At 45.5% G+C, this 21,168-nt stretch overlaps 1 protein-coding gene across 1 annotated transcript; it reads right to left on the bottom strand.

Annotated features, from left to right (window-relative positions):
• Positions 1-8,721: 8,721 nt before the first annotated feature.
• Positions 8,722-15,563, bottom strand: TAPBPL (TAP binding protein like). The gene is made up of 7 exons (XM_065742160.1): positions 15,448-15,563; positions 14,765-15,001; positions 11,548-11,829; positions 10,860-11,201; positions 10,406-10,729; positions 9,844-9,936; positions 8,722-9,530 (listed from the first exon to the last, which is right to left on the bottom strand). The coding sequence occupies exons 1-7, from the start codon at positions 15,494-15,496 to the stop codon at positions 9,490-9,492; spliced, it is 1,368 nt and encodes a 455-aa protein (XP_065598232.1). The 5' UTR covers positions 15,497-15,563; the 3' UTR covers positions 8,722-9,489.
• Positions 15,564-21,168: the final 5,605 nt, after the last annotated feature.

Raw genomic sequence — 21,168 nt, 5'->3', positions numbered from 1 at the left:
GGCTTTCCCTTCTTTCTTTATGACCGCCCTCTTCAGGTCAGGTCCTTGTTCCAATTCACCTACTGCAGTTCCTGGATTTTGATCGTGGCTGGAGCATGCAGCAGTTTGGTTAGTGACACAGCCACTTCACCTTGCAACACACCATACTAGAAAATGGCAAGAAGCATGCTTCTGAGGCTGGTGGGGTGTGCCAGCTGCAGTGCTGTGATAGCTGCTTGCTGCTAACCTGCAGATGCTACCCTGAGCTTCTCCTAGCTCCATCCCATGTCAAAAGCAAAGCAGAGTATTTTTCTGCCATTGTATACCAAGCAGTTTGTTCTCAACTTACATTATCGTTAAGAAAAAACAGAGATTGCAAAGAGTGGAAGGGGAGAATGAACAAATATTGTTTGTGTGCCAGTTGCAAGTCTCTTAAGAGCGTTAGAAATGCCCTTCCTTTTAGGGGACAGTTACGAGCTCTTTTCTCTCATGCTGCTTGTGTACTTCATGCTCTTGGGTGCACATGGAGAATCCCAAGAGATGCACATTCAGCCTGGAGCCGCCCCCCTTAACTTCTGTGAACACAGACAGATGTATAGCGGTTGCAAAGCATCGGTTTCTATGGTCACCACTGTAGGCTCTGGAGCTATAATTCGGGAGCTTCTCAGGGAGTGTGTTTATAACTTGTTTGACTACATTATTGTAATGTCCTGAAATTATACTCAGTTATGCTAACGGATCATCCTCCAAAACTGCTTCTCTCTTACTGGAATTATGCCTTAAATACAAAACCAGCCAACCAACCGATCAACCGAAAATACAAAAAACACAACAAACAAACAAACCCCAAATTATCTTGGTTCTGACATTCCCACTTTATGCTCATTTAAGCTAGTGGCACTCACCGAACAGCTGAAGCCCCATTTGGCAAAGCTAGTAGTTGTGCCTTCCATGATTCCCACACTAAATAAAAGCATTTCAGCTTATCTTCAAATGGCCATTGCAATTGCACTTAGAAGCACAAATGCAGCTGGCAGATCTAGATGTGATTATTTTTCATACTTTTTCTGTATGTCACACTTTTTTTTTAATCTTCTGATTAATTAAAAAAAAAAAACACACCCAAACCAACAACCTTGCTGGCCCTTGCATCTTACAGCTGCTGTCAGCTGTGATCGAAGTGCTTCCCATTGCCCTCTCTCATGCTGGCAAGGTGCTCAGGCTGCCAGATGTTATCTGCTGCTGTTCAGATAGCAGCCCTGAGCAGCCTCAGGTGACCTGCAGTCATTTCAGCCACGTGAATGTCGCAGTTTGGCCGTGGCTTTGAGAAATTCTGATGTTCCTGTGGTCACACAGGTGTGCTACAGTGTGACTGCAAGCTCACAAAGTCGGATGAGCTGGACCACCTGAGCAACCACTTTCTGACCAGGAATTTTCACTCATCAAAAATACAGTTGTCCTTGGGCATGCATTACTGCAGCAGAAGGTTGTGAGGTGGAATCACGATGCAGTTTGTGGGAATGATTCGTGTGGATATTGTAGGGGATTAGGTATGCTTCTGTCTTGAGCTTCCCTCACTGAAAGTGTCTTTTGAGCACTTTTCTGGATGTTTCTTCAGTGCAGTGATCTACGGAGGCAGGCCATGCCAGATGAAGCAGGTTTTGGCAGTAATTGTTATTTCCCAAGCTCCGTTCAGGCTCAGCAGTTACAGGGTGAATGGTTCAAGTCCTCCATTAGGAAGAATGATCTTTTGCCAGGCATTACAAACACTTTTTGGAGGTTTTGATTCATTGTCTGTGCATGACCTCTAACCAAGCTTTGAATCCCAGGAGCTTTACACTGAAAAGATCCTTCACCTTTGGATGTCTGACTGCAAGTTCTTCTCTTCTGAATGGGAAGCACACCGTTGCTGAGGGCAGTGCTCCTGAATACTGCATCCATGCCAGCTGAATGCATGATTGCTCTTTATTCCTACTGAACAACCCCTGAGCAAACGTGAATCATTTTTATGGCATCAAATTTGAAATGTTTCCTTATCAGGTATGTCTCCTATCAGCCCAGGTAGGAATGCGATAATGATCTGTAATGCACACAACCTTTTAAAATGGTACAAACTTCTTGTTATGCAACAGGCTGCTACCGTGGTGGGAGGAAAAAGAAGGCTCTCTCTAGAATGGATTGATTTGGGTTGCAAGTGTAACAAATTTTTGAACCACTTGAAAGCCTTCAGATCATTTTAGCTCTTTTGTATATATGTATATAGGTGACTGTGTTAGATAAAGCTTTTCCTTCTGCTGCAGGGTATAAGCAGCAATTATTTCTGGCTTATTTCTGCATTATCTCCAGCTGATTATATATATCTACATTGAAACTAGCAACTCAAGATGTCAAGGAATAGCAGTGTTCCAAGTTTAACTGAAGCATCTGTCCAAGGAGATGCCGGCCTGGTAGAGCAGGTGAAGGTGGGTAGACATGGGACTGTCACTTTTCAAGGAGGAGTTATTTACCCAGGATTCATAGAATCACTAGAGGGAGAGGTGATGATTTTTAAAAAGGATAATTCTTTTAAAACACCAGGGATTTGCAGAGCAGCCTATTGGGATATTGGGTGCCTTCTTTGCTACTAATGCAGCCTTCTGGGTGGCAATAGTATCTATCCCAAATAATTGCTGACACCGACAGCAGCAGAAGCGTGTCCATGTACTCACTCCCACAACATTGAGTCCCAAGAGGACTCATTTCCAATGTATTTATTTTTTACCTTGTTGGAACAGAGAACCATTCTGGTGATGCAGAAGGGAGCCTTGTGGGAAAAGCAAAGCAGTAAGATTTATCCCCTTCTCTCAGATGGGAGACGATAGGGTAGAAATATGAAAATAATGTCGTAGGTCTGAGAACATCTTATGTATGGAAGGAATTGCATTTCTCTTCCTAGGAGGATGAGGTTAGCATGAATGAGCCCCAGAACAGATGTGTGGCTTCCTTTTTTTTGCTGTCCACATGTTGCAGTGTGGTAGGAAGTCTGGAGAATCTGTGTATATGCTCACACCCTGCCCTAGCTGTCAGATCTGAGCTGGCTGCTGAAAACCTTTGCTCTCCCATCTGTTCTCTGTGCTGCAGAATGAGGGATGTTGCCTTCTGCAAGCACAGCATCCATTTGCATGCTGAAGCAGCTGAATCACCCAGACCCTGTGGCACCTGAGCCATGCTGCTCTGTATAAGCTCAAGTCAGTTGCTTGTTGCCTTTGCTGTAGTGACCTGGAAATCGCTGGGCACTGAAGATAGAATTTCCAGCTCTCTCTTTGCTGTGCATTTCCTAAACCTGGAGTTGCACGTAGGCTCAGCCAGGTTGACAGCTCAATACACTGATCTCGTCCAATTGCAAGAGGACTGTGGAAACAACCATATGAAAATTGCCTCTCACCAGCACAGCTAAGGCTAATGCCCATCTGAGAGATCAAAGCCAGGGAGATCTCTGTCCTGAGAGGCAATGAATGGGTGGGAGATCAGAATAGAGATTCCATGAGTTTTTTTTCCCTGTTCTCCTGCTCAGCTGAAATCTTTAATTTCCTCATTCCAGCCCTAACAATATAACTATTATAACAACCACCTGACTCCCCAGGCCTGCATCCCCACCTCTTTTGTGATCTCTTCTGCCCGTTCCTGGAAACTTGAAGCAGACACAGCCACCCCAGACCAGTTTTTCTTGACACCTGCTCTTCAGCCAACAAGAATCACGCAGTTGTGCCTTAGTTATGCTCTGAGCACAGCACAGTGCAGCTGATTTGCTTGCTAGACACAGATGCTAGTCGCTGCTCACCTGGAGGTTTACTCAAGCTGACATTAAGGCAAACTCATTTATGTTTACCTCCAGTTTTCATACTGCCTTACTTAATTCTCCAGGTGCCCTCTTCAGTACTTCCATCCCAGGGATTACAAGTTGCTTCTGCTTCTTGGCTCTGCTCTACTGGAGGCCTACCTCTTGAAAATAAGTGGCTATGCTCCTCAAAAAAGGGAAGCTACAGGAAATTAAGCCTTTAATTAAAGGCACCCATCCACAAATCTGTTCCTTTTACCAGTAAGCACAGATCTCACAGCCAAATGGCTTGAGGAAACACATGCCATCACACCTTCCACAAAGGGCAGAATTGAAGATATTGCCTCCTTTCTCATTTCCTCTTCAATAGGAAGGATTTGATTAATTCAATTTCTTGAGAGGATTTCTGCTCTCCTAGGTAATATGAACCTCAGAAGATCCCAGTCTAGCAGTGAGGTGAAGGTCTGGGAGGGTTTATAAGGCAAAGAAAAATAGAAAAATCTCAGTAACAAAAGCAGTCATTGCGCTGAACCACCACTAGTCAGTGTTATTATCCCATATTGTCCCTGGGCCACTAGTCTACACTGTCACTCCTAGGCCCTTCTGCCACCTCTTGTAACTCTACATCACCACATCAGCTGAACCTGTTGAGCCAGTGTTGCTATTCCCTCTTATTCCCACTTCTCCTCAGCACAGCATCCCAGCGCTTAGGGCCATAATCCTGTTTTTGCCCCCTGACGGTCTTCCCTACTGTTAAAATCCTGCTCTCTACCTTTTGTTTTTCTCTAGCTATTTCTCTCCTCCCCATTCTGCTTTGGCAGACCTTGCCATTTTGACCTGTTAGCCAGCACTGATGTCCTACACCAACCCCTGCTGCAAGTGTTTTCTTCTGGCTGCCCAGAAGTAACACTATTACTTCCACGGGGAAGTTCAGGTCAGGGCAGAAACGTCTGCATTCACGCTCCAGTGTTGTCTGAACAGATCATCCTGGCAGAACCCATTCTTATGCTGGGTGGGGTTTGTCTATAAATGTACCTGAAACTGAAGTGACTGTGAAAAGGCTGATCAACGTGCTGACGAAGAGAGCTCACTGCTCACAACTGCTAGGAGCAATGGCATTTGTCCAAGGGTTTAAAGCAACTCAAGAGGACAATAGCTGAGCTGCTCCTAGCACTGTGTGACCCATGCTTCATTTCATGGTGGCACCTAGGGAGGGGAGGGCAATAAATATGATGCCAGCTCTTAAAGACTTTACAGGGGTACTGGATAAAAATGGACAGTATCAATCTATGGAGGTGACTAAACCACTGAAAGCAGATTCATAGAATTATAGAATTATAAAATCACAGTCACAGAATGTCTTAGGTTTAGAAGGGACCATAAAGATTCAGAAAGGAAGTCCATGACCTGAAGATCCTTGCAGGCTGGGAGAGTATTGCTAAGAAGTGTGATATATTTGCACTGTTCTTCCTTTTCAGCTTGAACTTTCCACGAGAAGGGAGAGGAGGAGATTATGGTGATGAATGGGTAAACAGAAGGAGAGGATAAAGACCAAACAATTAAAAACATTAAACAGAGCACAGCAACAGTACCCACTGCTTCCTACAGGCATTTGAGGGTGCCAGGTGGTGGGTGGTGACTGTGGATCCTCTGCGACAGAATGGGCAGCAGAAGGGAATAGAAAAATGCTGTGTAATTGCCAGGACCACTCTTCAATCAGGCATCCTCCTCCTGGAGCTGCAAGTGGCCTGGAACAGGGAATCCAGGGGGTTCTGGGGTTTCTTGAGACTCCAGATGAGGATGTCATGAATGAAAAGGTGAGGGATAACTATAGATGGAATCTAAGAGGGTCTTGAAAAACTGCAAGAATGCCTGAGCCTGGCACACCACTTGATGTCTTATGTCCCCAGTAGGCTGTGTGTCCATATCATCTGCCAGCCTAAGTAAAGTGTCTGCTGTGCTCCATCTCCTGAGGACTGAACGTACTTGGATGAATGTTGCCTGGTAGTGTTGGAACAACCTGGCAGAGTTTTTGGCTCTTTGGGTGCTGTGGTCCAGGCACTTTGTCCTGGCTGCTAGTAAAGAGGACAGCAGCAGTGACAGAGGGATGTGTTTGTTACAGCACCAGAAATGTAGGTGTGGATAGCGGAACCCTCCTTTCTCCTGTTTCAGGGTCTGTAGGAGCAGGGTATGAGGGGAGCTCTCAATGCCGCAGACATTGCATCCAAATGTGGAGATTCCTCTGCTGCCCACTGCTAGGGGGTGAGAGATTCACTTCAGGTCTGCACATGTGTACCCGTCGCTGTAAGAATTCCTTGTTGGTTGCTGCATCTGGGCACAATTCAGCCCCACACAGCCTGGGCTACCATGGACCACTACAGAGAAAAGTTAAAAGGCAGTGTTCCTACAGGCCAGTTCTGTGAAGAAGATGTGATGGTCTTCTCTACAAACAGAGCTACCCAAAAAGAACTGAGCGGGCTGCAGTGCCAAGCTCATGAAATGACCTCCATTGTTGCATGGTGGACTATGGGATATGTGATTCATTTATATCTGTACTTCAGGCTCTTTGCTATATGTCAGCTGACCGGTGGAATTTGAAGCTTCTCAGTTTGAGCATGTGGTACCAAGGTGGAGATAAGGTCTATGAAGGCCAGTTCTCCCCACTGTAGGGAGCTGTATAATCATAACGCTGTGGGCACAAAAGAAGGATTTTTCCTAGTCAGACCTGTGATGACCTTAGTGATTACAAGTGAGGACAAGCACAGCCTGGGGGAGAGTGGACTCCTGGTATTTTCAGAGATGTCATGCTCAAATGTTTCAAGAGTGACATCTCTGTGGTTGAAAAGGCAACCCTTGTTCATCCTGTCGTTGCTGTGGTGCTTTAAAACAGGAACACTGGAATCCAGTGGTGTGTAGGCAGCTGCTGAATGGCTGGAGAGGGCTGCATGCTGGTGGTCAGGGCGACAATTGACCGCACATATGTGGTGTCTGCCATATTCCAGAAAAGGACTTTGACTCAGCAAAGCATCTGTTCTGCGGTCTGGCTCCAGAGAAACGGTGTCCTGAGTTGCTCTGAATGATGACATGCTGCCAAGTGGAAGCAAGCTCAGAGTTTATTTAAACACTTTACAAATGCCTTCTTGCTGATGCACATTTGCTTTGGAATGCATACCAGCCAAAATTTAGCTATGTTTGTAAGGTGCATCTAAACCAGAGTAGTTAGACCTCTGGATCAATTTTGCTAGCTTAAACTCCACGAGCAGAGAAATAATTAAGCAATGGGAACCTCCATGGAACAGATAATCTTGAGCTCAGCTTTGTTCACAGTGACAGCTCTTTCAATATTATGCCAGGAGTTGTTGCCATCTCCGTTCACAATACAACACAGTCACAGCCCCTAAGTAACCATATACACAGAGAACTTGATCTTATGCTTTGCAAGTTGACAAAATCCCTAAAAAAACTCATGTCTCATATCAGATACAATTCCCTAAGAAGTGATGTAATACTTCTATATTTGATATTTATTTGTATGGTACAGCATATCCTGCGGCAGGTTGGTCTGGCTAGCAGCTGCTCAGATGATGACCAGATTTCTGTTCCATTCATGTGGCCAGACACCGGTGCCATGTGGCACTTGGCCACTGCCCATCTGACCTTGGAAAGCAGTAAGGCTGTCTGCCAGGGACGCACAATATACAATATTACTTATTCAGATCTTTATAATGTGTACTCTAGTTAATCTTCGATAAACCTACAGTCTCTTAGTGGTGTTTTCTGTAATAAGCATTTTATATTTAAAATATACGGAATGTTACACACATCACTTTGTTTATCAGTATTACTTCTGCCTAATTTCTTGTGGTTCAAATTCAGCTTGAGACCTCCAGAATTCAGGTCACATGTGGGAAGCATCAGAGAGCAGGCAGCTGAGTATAAGTCAAGTGCTGTGGTGTATTTCTCCTTACAAAGAGTATGGCAACTCCTAATTCATCTCCTATACCTTTCTGTTCTTTTTTTTCCATTGCTTTTTACTGTCTTATTGGCCAAAAGGCAGGCAGATCACCAGCTCTCATTTCACACATAACAAAGACACTGGTGTTTTGTTAAATTAGAAGACAGCAATGTCTCTTTTAACTGAGGTCATTAGCTGTTTTGATTAAATGACAGTAATCTGGTCTTTATTTGAAGATCTTTTGAGATTGTCTGCCACCATTGCTGACAGGCAGCGAGGAAAATCCATTTCACCACTGAGTGTATTTTATCTTATCCTACTCATAACATGCCTAAATTTGACTTGCAGCTGTTGGTTCTCCCTGTGCCGGTCCCTGCAGGTTAAACTGCCATTGGTGCCCACACTCTGTGGTGTAGCTAAGGGAAACAATCATAATCTGATTAGGGCAATGTTTCCAAATACCTCCCTAGAAGATATTGTCTGAATTTCCTCATTGGTCCTTCAGCCCTGGGTCACCTCCAGGCTTTCAACATATACTTTTTCAAAGTGTGTGTACCTGCACTGTAGGTGGTTTAACAGAGTTTTACAGTTCAATGGCATAGGAACAGTGTGGTGGTCTGTTACCCAAGGAAATGCCACCAGCACTACTGAGCATCTTGTCTTGATTAGTTACGTTCAGAGCAGATGAGCATTACTGGACTTCTAATGGCCCACGTAGATCTGAAGGACTCCCTCCACTTGCCATTTGCAACTTTTATTGACAATAATTTTAAATGGTGTCTCCAGTTTTTGTCTTCCAAATGCCATGCTGATTTACAAACTCACTGGTTTGTTAAATCTGCACCAGTACTTTTATCAACCAGCACATGCTTTTCCAGTATCTCAGGATTTCCTGAGTATTCTAGTATACTTAAGTCAATTGGATTCCTCCTCAGCCAAAACTTTAGGGATGTTGAGATGCAAATTATCACAACAGCATAACCACAGATCTCCAATTTGTAAAATTCAGTGAAATTTTTATTAAAAAATTTATTGTAGCTTCCCACTGGAGGACTTTCATCATCTTGTTCCAATTGCTGGACTTGCAATATAAGCAACTTGCTCAGTTTGAAGATTAACTGATTTTGCCCACATACTTGCCTGGTTCTACAGTTAAAACATGCACACATACATAAATACCTTCCTTAAAGCCTTAAAGCATTAACAAAATATGCCTATATACATCTACAGACACATATCTATATACAACATGTGTAAATTCATTGCACAACTATTGACATCTACATGTACATGCACGTATCTATACAGACACACATGTGTACAGTAATATAAACACTTGTCCATATGCAGCATCCCAGCAGAGCTGAGGCTGTCAATGTTCTGAGGTGAAAGCACATTTTTCTGTCTCTCTTCTCAGACTCCATCCCTGAATGGTTGCTCGGCTCCTCCAGCTGGGGCAGCCCTTCCCCTTCTGTACTGAGCATTATCTGGACAAGACGGGCTCTCCTGAGCAGGATGTGGAACAGGCTGCCCAGGGCAGTGGGCACGGCCTCAAGCTGCCAGAGTTCAAGAAGCGCCTGGACAGTGCTCTTGGTCATATAGTTTGATTTTTGGGTGTTCCTGTGTGGAGGCAGGAGCTGCACTCACTGATCCTTAAGGGTCCTTTCCAACTCAGGATATTCTGTGATTCTAAGAGAAGGGATATAGTGGAAGGCAGGTGACTAACACAAGGGTTCTTCTACTCTGAAGCTGTTAGAAGTTGCTCAGGCTTTGGTTCAGCTGAAAAGGAAGGAAATAAAAGAAAAACGCCTAAGATTCATGAAGACCAAGATGGTACAGACCATAGTTCCTGCGCAGGGATTCACCAGAAGAGAATGGAGATGAGCATTGCAGCCCTGCCCTGCTCAGCAGCACTGGGAGGACCAGAGGCCTCCAGCCATGGGATTGTAGTAGCACTGCAGGGCAGGGGAGGAAAGGGAGTAGCAGCCAAAGGGCAGCCAGACCTCCGCAGCCACTGAACTGCCAATGCCTGGAAGATGTCACTTGTCCCCTCTCCCACATCAGGGAAATGGCTCAGTGCTTAGCCTCCTACCTGCTCTTTTCCTTCTGAGGGCAATGAAGAGGACAGAAACGAAAATGGCAGTGGCAATGGCTCCCCCTATCAGTCCTTCGGATTCCGTGTGCTCTGTAGGGGAAGAGGAGGATCAGGGATGCCACACCCACTTGAGCAGCCACTGAATGTGCCAGCGCAACGACCCTTCCCCTCCACCCCGGCACCTGACAACACACACGCTCTTGACAGCTGCAACACGAAACACATGCACTAAGGCCACAAACACAGAGCCAAGTTATACTGGCTAGACAGATAAGTCATAACTTGTTAAACAGCCTTGCTCACTTTTCCTTAATGGGTCAGGAGGAGAAAGGAGAGCAATTTCCCACGGGGAGGAGAGCAAGAACACTGACAACGCATCAGCTCTAAAGGGAGAAGCATTTTTTGCAAGAGAGGATGGGTACAAGAGGACACCAGGAGGAGAGCTGGGAGAAGCAGGCACGTGTGATGCACCCCAGAGATTTTAATCCTTGTAGTAGGTAATGAGGTGTCAGGAGGTGTGGGCAGGGCAAAGAACGTGTCATTCCACCCTGACCCTCACCTGATGCCTTCAGATGAGCACTGATGGAGACGGGCTCCTCCAGAGCCATATGTGAAACATGGCAGGTGAAGGTGTCTGAAGCCTGAGCTGTGGCTGAGCTGATGCTGAGGTAGGAAGTGATGCTGTAAGTGCCATCTCGGCTTTGCTGGTGACTGGAGAAGTGTGTGTTTGAGAGACTGATTTCTACTTCATCCTCAGGAGTCTTCTGGGTCCAGCTCACTGAGATATCCAGGGGGTAATAACCAGCAATCTTGCAGGTCAGAGTAATGGTCTCATCTCCCTTGAACGACACCTCTGCTGGTAACACGCGAACTCTCGGGGGCTCTGGAAGGAAACAGACAGGGAATTGACTGGGTCAGAAACAGAGCAGGGAACACAGGTGGCATCCACCCACAAGCCGACTATGACAGTGAGTACTGGGAGCAACGGGGTGACCTTCCAGTGCCTTCCTTACCAGCCACCAGCAGCTGGATATTGTGTTGGACTTGGTGCTGTGCCGTGGACACCAAGCAGATGTATGTGCCCTCATCATCCACAGTTGCTTCCTGCAAGGTGAGCGATGCATCCCCATTCTCCAGCAGCTGCTCCACATCTACGTGGACTTTTGGCTGCACTGTTGGGCCTGCACTCCCCACGTGGTATCGGAAAAGGCTGCGGCCACTGCCTCGGTGCTGCCTCCTCCACTCTAGGTAGGACAGCAGGAAGCCAGGAGCCAAGGCAAAGTGGCAGTTGAGAGTGATGGAGCTGCCAAGACGTGTGCGCAGGGAAGTGTTGTTGGATGATGACTGAAGTTCCACTAGAAGTAGAAAGGAGGATACACGCAAGCAGTGAGTTAATTGATTTGGGTAAAGAAGGCACCCTGAAGTAGGAGGTGTGGGCAGTGACATCCTCACCCCAAGCAGGCCCTTGTGTCATGCTCCAGGGGCCAGCCAGGCAGAAGAGCTGGGAGGAAGCCAGCCCTGTGGGGTTAGCAGGGTTAACAACCAAGTGGACACCAAGAAGGTGATGTGGTCTTGAAGGACAAAGCATTTGCTTGAGTCTCCTCCTTGGAGACCTTCAGAAGAGACCTAAACATGGCCCTGGGCAACCTGCTGTGGGTGTCCCTGCTTGAGAAGGGCTGGGATTCCAGGCCACATGGTCACCTGTGGTCAGCAGAGTCCTCTCCTTGCTCATTGGAATCTTCAGCTTTGGGTGCAGTGTCACACTGTGTCCCTCCTTCTTCTGGCTGCCACAGCTGGGCCCCCTGAGTACCAGGGCTATGCTGATCCCGCTGGAGAGCTGAACAGTGGCCAGGAACCAGGAGGCAGGGCAAAGACCATTGTCTTCCTGCTGAGAACTATATGGGGAAAGCTCACAGCTCACTTCCTCCCCACTGCAGTCCACGTGCAGCAGGGCCTCTGCATGTGGGATGGACACCAGCTGCACTGTGAGGAGAGAGAAGAGATTTAATTGTCTGGATCTGAAAGGAAGACAGAGAAAGCTGATAAGATGATAAACATCATCCACTACGGGGTCAGTCAAAACACAGAAATGCAAGGCTAAGCTTATCAAATGGAGGTCTGTAAAGAATATGGAGATCATGTTTGCTGTGGTTGCTTTACATCCCTTAGTCTGATGGCTGTATTTCAGCCAGCACAAGGTTTACTACTATGGGCAAAGGAAGCTGTCAGAAAAGGGGAATAAGCAAAACAGATTTCCTTCAGGCAACTCATAAAAAAGTAGTATATGTGAAGTAACCAGCTTGCAATGTTTATTCTTTTAGGATCTGAATGCTTTCTAGTCAAAGCATGTAGGCATAAGCATCCTATGTGACCCCCGTAAGTGATCTACATGCTTCCCACTGGCATCACTGGAAATTAACTCAGTGTCTGCAGTACCAAAAAGAATCATAAAATCACAGAATATCCCAGGTTGGAAGGGGCCCATAAGGATCACTGAGTCCAACTCCTGGCTCCACACAAGACCACCTAAAATTCACACCCTATGTTTGAAAGAGATAGCCAAATGCTTCTTTAGCTCCGGCAGCTTGGGTCTGTGCCCAGTTTCATGGGCAACCTGTTCCAGGGCCCCACCACTCTCTGGTGAAGAATCTTTTCCTGATATCCAAACTGACCCTCTCCTCTTTTAGCTTCATGCCATTCCCTCAAGTTTTATCGGTTGTCACAGAGATAGAGCTCAGTGCTGCCCCTCTGCTCCCTGTGAGAAGCTGCATCTGCCATATGGTCTTTCCTCAGCTTCTCTGCTCTCATGCAAACAAAGCATGGGACCTCAGCTGCTCCTCATGTGTCTTCCCCTCCAGACCCTTCACCATCTTTGTAGTCCTCCTTTGGACACTCTCTAATAGCTTTATGAATGGTGGCACCCCAACCCACATGCAGTGCTTGAGGTGAGGCTACATGAGTGCAGAGCAGAGCAGGACAATCACTTTCCTTGCTCAGCTGGCAGTCCTGGGCCTGGTGCACCCCAGGGTACAGCTGGTCTTCCTGGCTGCCTGTTGACCCATGTTCAGCTTGTTTTTTTGACCAAGACCCCCAAATTCCAAAAGCTGCACATGAGCCAGCAGTGTGCTCTTGCAGCCCATAAGGCCAATGGTATCCTGAGCTGCACCAAAAGAACGGTGGCCAGCAGGGAGAGGGAGGTGATTGTCCCTTTCCACTCTGCCCTGTAAGGCCCCATCTAGAGTACTGTGTCCAGGTCTGGGGCTGCCAGTACAAGAGAGATGTAGATCTGGTGGAGTAGGTCCAGAGGAGGGGTTCAAAGATAGTCTGAGGACTGGAGCACCTCTCCTATGATTAAAGATTGAAGGAGTTGGGATTGTTTAGCTTGGAGAAGAGAAATCTCCAGGAAGACCTCATTGCAATCTTCCAGTACTTGAAAGGAGCTTACAAACAGGAGGGGGATTGACTTTTTTACACAGGTGCACAGTGACAGGAAAAAGGGGAATGGATTTAAACCGAAAGAGGGGAGGTTTAGGTTAGATGTTAGGAAGAAATTCTTCACTCAGAAGATGGTGAGGCACTGAAACAGGCTGCATGGAGAGGTTGTGGATGCCCCATCCATGGAAGCATCCAAAGCCAGGCTTGATGGGTTCCTGGGCAGTCTAATCTAGTGAGTGGCAACCCTGCCCACAGCAGGGGGTTGGAATGAGATGATCTTTGAGGTCCTTCCCAACCCAAGCCATTCTAAAATTCTAAATTCTAAATTAAATTTCTCTGTAATTTTACTAGGTGCTGAACTGAGACTGACAGGCCTATAATTACCAGGGTATTCTTTCTCATCATTCCTTAAAATTGGAATGTTTGCCAGCTTCCAGTCAACTGGGACTTCTTCAGATTCCCAAAGCCTGTCTGTAACATGCTGAACACATCCATACCTTGTTCAATCACACCCCCAGCAGGAAGGCTTGGTCCCATGCTAACAGACCCTGCTGGGCCTTGGTTAAGCTTGTATATAAGCACTTGTTCGCATATAAGCATTGTGTGCAGCTAATTGGACCACAGTGAAGTACAGGCTTGGACCTTTGCTTTGCTGTGTTTGTGAACCTACACACAAAGCCAGAGCTGTGGAGGAGAACTGCAGGCTGGCACCCAGGAATGAAGTAAGAGGAGCCAAGTACACACTGCTGGTCTCCCGAGAGGGACAGTGCTACTTCATGCATGCTGCCTAAGATGCTGATGTTAGTTGTAAGAACAGATGGGAATCCTCTTTATGAGTGCAATAATGAAACAAAGAACCATAATTCCCAAGATGTTATTGACAAATGATTTTCCAGGTGACAAGCTAGGATAGGCCCTGTAGGAGGGAGATGCACCAGCAGGGTTTCAAACACCTTCCACAAAATTCCTGTCTTAAAGACTTAATAGGTAAACGTAGGAAGTCATGCACAGAACTTTAGTGGCCATTCATATAATAATAGAATGGTTTGGGTTTGGGACTTTAAATATCAGCTAGTTCTAATCACAAAAAGTAATTCAAAAATTAAAATTTTATGTAGCTTGCTACCTCACTGTGCTCACATCCACTGTTTGGTCTCCATATACATTCAGTAAGTGTCAGTGGGTGCCATTTTTCCCTCATTGAGGAATTCAGTGACAAACTTTTGCTTCGTGTGCACTCCCATGCCAGACACCATTTTGTCAGACTGCCCCTCTGCTGCCAGCAACAAAATGTAATGGAATATTGGTGGGAAGGCTCAGTTTCTACTGCCATACCATCAACATCTCCCTTTGAGCCAACAGAATAAATCGGGAGGCATCACTTGTGCAGCAGTCCTTGTAATTGTCTAAACTCTGTTTTTTTGTTAAAGCCTGGGGCATGTAGGTGGTCAAGTCCTGGATGCAGCTCTGATGACTCACTCACCTGAGACTTCAAATATGATGGGAGGAGAGGAGCTTCTGTCTTCCTGTGGGATCTCATAGTCAGTTACATCTCCCAGGGACCCATCATCTGCGACACTGAGTCCTCTCAGCACCAGGGTAGCGGGAAGCTGGGAGCCACCAAAGGCTCTTGGCAGTCCTCCTTCCCCCACGAAAGAGCAGCTGAGAACAACATCCACCCTGCGGAGCTGAGGAACTGGTGTGGGGCCTTCCAGTGTCCCTTTGGAGAAGGAAAATAACTGTTTTAATGCACAAACTGCTTTAATTGTAGAATCATAGAAGTGTTTGAGTTGGAAGGGACACTTAAAGGTCATCTAATCTAACTCCCCTGCAATGAACCTGCACCTGCAACTACATCAGGTTGCTCAGAGCCCCATGCAGGCTGACCCTGAGGGTCTCCAAGGATGGGACTTCCATCACCTCTCTGGGAAACCTGTCCCAGTGCCTCAACACCCTTACTGTGAAAAAAAACTTCTTCCTCATATCCAATGTAAATCTGCCCTCTTTTACTTTGAAACAATTTCTGCTTGTCCTATGACAACAGAACTGCTAGAGAGTCTGTCCCCTATTCAGACACTAGAAGGCCGCTGTCAGGTTTACTTGGGGCTTTGCCCTCCCCACGTACTGTAGCAGCATAAGCGCAGCCCTGGCCCAGCCCCAGCTCACCTGCCAGCGCAGCCAGCACGCAGCAGCACAGGATTAGCCCCACGATCATACTGCTCCTGAGGAGGGGTCTTCTACAGGCCCAAATGCCCAGGAAGGCACGCTGGAACCACGCCCCTCCTCAGCCTGCCGGCAGCACCACGCTTTTAATTTCACTTTCACTCTGCAGAGGCAGAAGGAAAACGCGATCCCAGCACGTCCGAGTCCATTAACTCTTTTGTTACCAAGCACAGGGGATTTAGCAGAAGGGCTTGGGCAGTGGGGAAGTGAGATGTGGGAGCACTCCCAGAGCTACAGGTTTCACTAGGCAGTGCCATGCCAGCCTTAACACTGTCCTTCTGCACACTGCCCCTTCTCTCCCAGCTCGTTGAGCAACCAGTGAGGGCTGACACTTCTCTGCAAGACTGCTTTTCAGACGATTCCGGCTCTGTGAGAAGCTGGAAGGTGAAACCTGGGTTGTTCCTTTTTCCTATGGATCCTCCTTTAGATGCCATGGAGTGCTCAGGAGCTGCCTTACTTGGAGGCCTGGCAGCCACCAGCTGCCTGGAAGAAAAAAGCACCAGAAAAAGCAGCCTGTGCACAGCATTAGGAAGAGAATGGGTGAGCTCTGGTGGTGTTTCAAGAACTGTCTTTTTTCACATCCTTCACTGAGAGAAAATGGCAGGAGCTGGGGGGAAGTTGTGCTGTGCTTGTGAACCAGTTGTGGCCTCCTACGCTTGGCGCTTGGCTTGAATGCTGCACTTGTGACAGAGTTTGTCCTCCTGAGTTCTCCTGACAGTTCTCTGCAATGAAATCCCTCCAGGCATCTGCAAACACTGCAGCTCTTTTCCAGTTTCCAGAACTGCAGCACGCTGCATGCTGGATTGACCTGGCTAAGGGAACAGCTGTAGTAAAATGTGCAAACTCCTAAGCTAGCAAGTAATTAGAATTTTACAGCTTATAGATCACATTCAAGAGATCTCTTCAGTGATGTTGCCATTGCTGGGAGAGAGCCACGTACCCTTTCTTGTATGCAGGGAGACAAAAACAGTTACATAGGTGTGTGATGATAGATAAGGAGGTATTGATGGGCAAAGGCCTAGGCAACAAGGGGAAAGAAAATACTAACGATGATTAGGGAAGCACAGCAGACAGTAGACCAGTCAGCTTTGTCATTAAAATATCCTGCTGTTGCTGGTAGAAACAAGGATAAAAACAGTATCACATTAATGATGTTACAGATTGTTCAGGTGGAACTCTGGAAGAATTTTAAGAATGGCTTATTTTTTTCTGCAGCTCAGAGACAGCTGTGAACCACTCAAGTTCCTAACAGGATACATAGAGAGAGTGCTATCACTAAACAATGAATGCTGATAGGAACTCTGCTGCTGTGGGAAGCTAATTTCACATTTAATGATTGGAGAATAGTCTCTGATAATCATAATGAAGCTTAGGCCTATAAGTTTCAATATAACAGGTGACAAACTCCTTCACAAAACAGTCACTGTGTCTACAAAAGATTTGTTAGCCTTGAATAGCAGTAGAGTCGTAGAGCAGGCTGTTCATGAAAAATACATTTGGAGAATGTGATCATAATTTGCTTACATATCAATTAAGCAGGAAGCTAAATAAAAATAGGCCTTGCTTCAAAATGAAATCAATCAAACAAACAAAAATCAAGGAAATAAGTCTTTAATATGGACTGTAATGGTGAAGAAACTGGATGTGAAAGAAGCCCAGAATTCTTGTGAGAGATGCACAGTGGTCATGGCAATTGCACACCAGAGCAAGAGGCAAAAATTCCTCTGTAGCGACCAGGATCAACAGCCATGAGGTTACTGAATATATGTGACAGGTATGGAAATTGATTGGCAAAGAACATACTTCTTCAGATGTTTGTAGACACAATTAGATGTTAATATGGAAAATGAATTTTTAGAAAATAAAGTTGGTTTTTTTTTTGCGTGTAAGTAAATACCTGAAACAAGAAGAAGGTGACTATGCAAAGAAGATGGGATCAAGAATAAAACTACCTGTTGCAGATACCTAACCATAGTCTTAGTCACCTTATCTATGTTTATGCTGTTTTAAGTATTGAGGGCCTGACAGGTAATTTCTTACCCCAGCCTGGATCTATGTGTCAGTAGGGGACTTACCTATTCACCCCTGCAGAAATACCATCTACCCCATGTTAATGTATAACACTAATGGGGAATTTATATCCTCATCTTCAAGGAGAAGCATTTATCCAGAAAATCTGTTGTTGACAGCAAATGATGAGTGCACAGAGACATCAAAACTGGTGACTCTGTGGTTTCACAGTGGCCTCTCAGCTTGCATTTCAGCAGTATATTGGCTGAATACTTCAATGGAGGAGAATTTGTGCCACAGAGTGAGGTTCATTGTAAAAATTACGTTTCAAAACAGAGCCTGCAGCTCATTGGGTTCACCAGGCTCATCCAAATATCTTACTAAATCATCAAGATAAATTCTCCATTTCCATAATATTCTTAGGGGTTTCTGTTGTCCTTAATGTCACCCCTAATCTTCTATTGCTTCTTAAAATTAGATGGTTATTCCTGGCTCATTTGAGTCTCATCACTTCTTCCACACCACTGTTCTATCCATGCCCTTTTAACCTTTCTCCATTTGCTGCTCCCCATGACACCTATGTTCAGGCAGCTCTCCTCTATCCAAACTATGTACTTTTACTAGTTTTCCTATTTCTGGCACTAAGCCTTTTTGCCTGCTCTCAGCTCCCTGATTTTCCCAGTACCATCTTTTCAGTTCCAAATCTTCCAGCAAGAAGAAACACCGCAAAATCTGTCTTATTTATCTGAACTTCCTATAGGTCAGTTTAAAAGCCTGTATAAGGACTAAAGGGATTTGTTCTTTACTGGTGTGGCCTCACTTTGAGCTCTGTGTGCAGGTTTGCCTGTCACAATATAAGGACGTAAAACTGTGAGAAAGCACCCGAAGGACAGCTGTGAAAGATGGGGAAGGGTCTGGAGGGAAGACATATGAGGAGCAGCTGAGGTCCCGTGGTGTGCTCGGAGCAGAGCAGAGGAGCTGAGGGGAGGCCTGATGGCGGCTGCAGCTATCCCAGGGAGCGGAGGGGCAGCGCTGAGCTCTGCTCTGTGTGACAGCGACAGGGCCCGAGGGAACGGCATGGAGCTGTGTCAGGGGAGGGGCGGCTGGGGGTCAGGGACAGTGCTGCACCACAGGGCAGTGGGCATGGAGCAGGATGCACAGGGCAGTGGGCACTGCCTCAAACTGCTGGAGTTCAAGGAGTGTTTGGACATCTCTCTCAGACATAGGGTTTGGGTTTTGGATTGTGCTGTGTGGAGCCAGGATTTGGACTCTGATCCTTACGGGTCCCTTCCAACTTGGGATATTCTATGGTTCTGTGATTCTATAATTTGCTGAATCCAAAAGATAGCCTCTCTTTTTACACTAAGTCAGCATTATGCTCGTGCCACGCTTGGGTAAATTCTGTTCCTTGCAGCTCCCCAGAGCTTCTGCTGACTCTGCTAATGGGTGGGACCATCAACACTGAGCTAGCTTGGCATGCCTTCTCTGATTATATAGGATACATCTGACACTAGCACACAGCTCTTCTCTAGTGCTAAATGAGTGGTAAGCCAGCATTTGCTAGGTGGATATGCACTGCTCTGGGAGTGACCTCTACCTCCCTGTACTGTCTTCCTTCTCACAGGTTTAGATTAACCAGACTATCCTGGAAATCACTTCTACTGTATATGCTGAAGACTAGGCTGTAAATGAACCTTGCTGAGTCAACCAAATTTACAGTTTTCAGAAGTATAAACTCACAGGGATGAACTTCTCTTTCTCTGTGAATTAATACCTTGTTTCTGTGCAGTGTATCCTGTAATAGTACTAAAAGGAAAATTATCTAAATCGAGTCTCCTAGAAGTTGTCCCCATATCCCTGGCTGATCCCAAGAGGCACAAGTTGCATCATCATCTCTATCTCTAACCCACACTGTTAGCTATCACATTTTCTGAGATTACATCATTTCTGTACCTTACACTGGCACCTCCTGCTGGGGAAAGGAGCAAAGCCAGTGATAGAATCATATACCATGGAAAGGCTTAGGTTTGGAGAGGACTGGATCAGACTGCCAAGGATCCCATCTGTCCCAGTCTTAAACGCCTCCAGAGAGCTTCTCTGGGCAAAATGTTGTAGCGTTTCACCACCTTCTGAGCTCACAAGTCTGGAACTGAAGTCACAGGGAGATGCAAAGACAAAGCTTTCTAGCATCGACAGAAGCAGGACAGAACCAGAATAACAGCAAGGCTAAAGGTAAAATGAGGCCAAATCTTAACTAACGTAAACCACAATTTCAGTGCAGCTTCATCATTTTACAGCGGCTAAGTTGCTTATCAGATGGTTCTTAGAATGGACTGATTTTTTCATGGTCCCTTGTACCAGCTTTGAACACTGAATTACTCCATGTTACTATTGTTTAAGGGCTTTTTTTTCTCTCTTAAGATTGTCCATAGTTTTGACTGCCCCCATTTTTAAGCACCAAGCATAGATGTCGGCCTCTAATTTTTGTAGTCTACAGTTCGGTGCTCAGCATCTTTCAAAATAGGGTATGAGATATGTGGAGGAAGAAGTCCTCATGGAAAGGCCAGCCTAGAAAGCCTGACTGCATGTTTTCACCTCTATCAACTTCCCTACATAAAGCAGAGCATTAATATTGGGTTACTTATTTCAGAAGTTTTGATGAAAGAATGAGTTTCATGTATGTTTGGAGAACAGGTGAGTTTTTGTAAGCAACCTTGAAGTACAGACAGTTTAACTTTTCAAGGTGGTTAAGGTACAGGGCAAAGGAACAGAGCACCAAGCTTTCGCTGCAGATCCCCTTGTGTTCATTTGCTTCAGTTTCTGCTGCAAATCCTCATCACTTTTCTGGTCTATGAAATAAACAAAAAAAAATTCTATACTTCAGGCCACTTAACTGAATCAAACATTTTCCATACCATTGCTGAATGTTTTGTTGGAGATCTTTTTCTGTTACAGAAAAAAAAAATCTTTATTTGACAAATTGTTTACAATTGTTTACAGTAAACTGTACAATTTGCAATGTACAGTTGCAAAACTGAGTAGGTAAGGCATTCTAAAAGCATCTTCAAATATTTTTGATGGCTTTAATGGTTTTGAAATGAAACAGAAAAAAAAAAAGAAAAAGTCAGTTGAGCTCCTAAAACGGTTTGATGCCTGATTATTTCCAACATGGAGTAAATTAATTTGTTTTGGTTTTGATATCCCATGACATCAGCTTTAAGCTTACATTCAAATGTCCTAAATAAGGCTAAATGAGGGCCTTAAAGGATGGTCTGTGTTTGCGTGGTACTTGTGGGAGCTTATATTTGATCATTAAATTTTGGGGTTGCCTTTTCTTTTGCCTGAAAAGATTAGCAGTCCTTAGATTTGCTACATCTGAGGGTATCCATCTGTTCTTCCAGAGCTCAGCTTTCTGGCCACAAGTGTTTCAGATATAGTCAAGCTACTTGCATTGACCGCTCTTGCTTCTCTCAGGGCCATTGAGCTAGGAGCATCAGCCCATCTTCAAAAATGCTATATTCCAACAATATCCTTGTTGCTTTCTGCAGGGTGCCCTATTAAGCAGGGAACAGAAAAATAAATAGATAACACCTGACATCAGTTTGCTGGAACACTTTGGATGAAGCTTTAACAATTAAAATAATGCAGACAAAG

The sequence above is a fragment of the Cyrtonyx montezumae genome, unplaced genomic scaffold (genome assembly GCF_038088225.1).
Source record: "Cyrtonyx montezumae isolate F1298 unplaced genomic scaffold, pur_monq_1.0 scaffold_3, whole genome shotgun sequence".
Lineage (NCBI taxonomy): Eukaryota > Metazoa > Chordata > Aves > Galliformes > Odontophoridae > Cyrtonyx > Cyrtonyx montezumae.
Note: the sequence above shows the minus strand (reverse complement) of the source record. Positions and strands in the feature narration are given on the sequence as shown.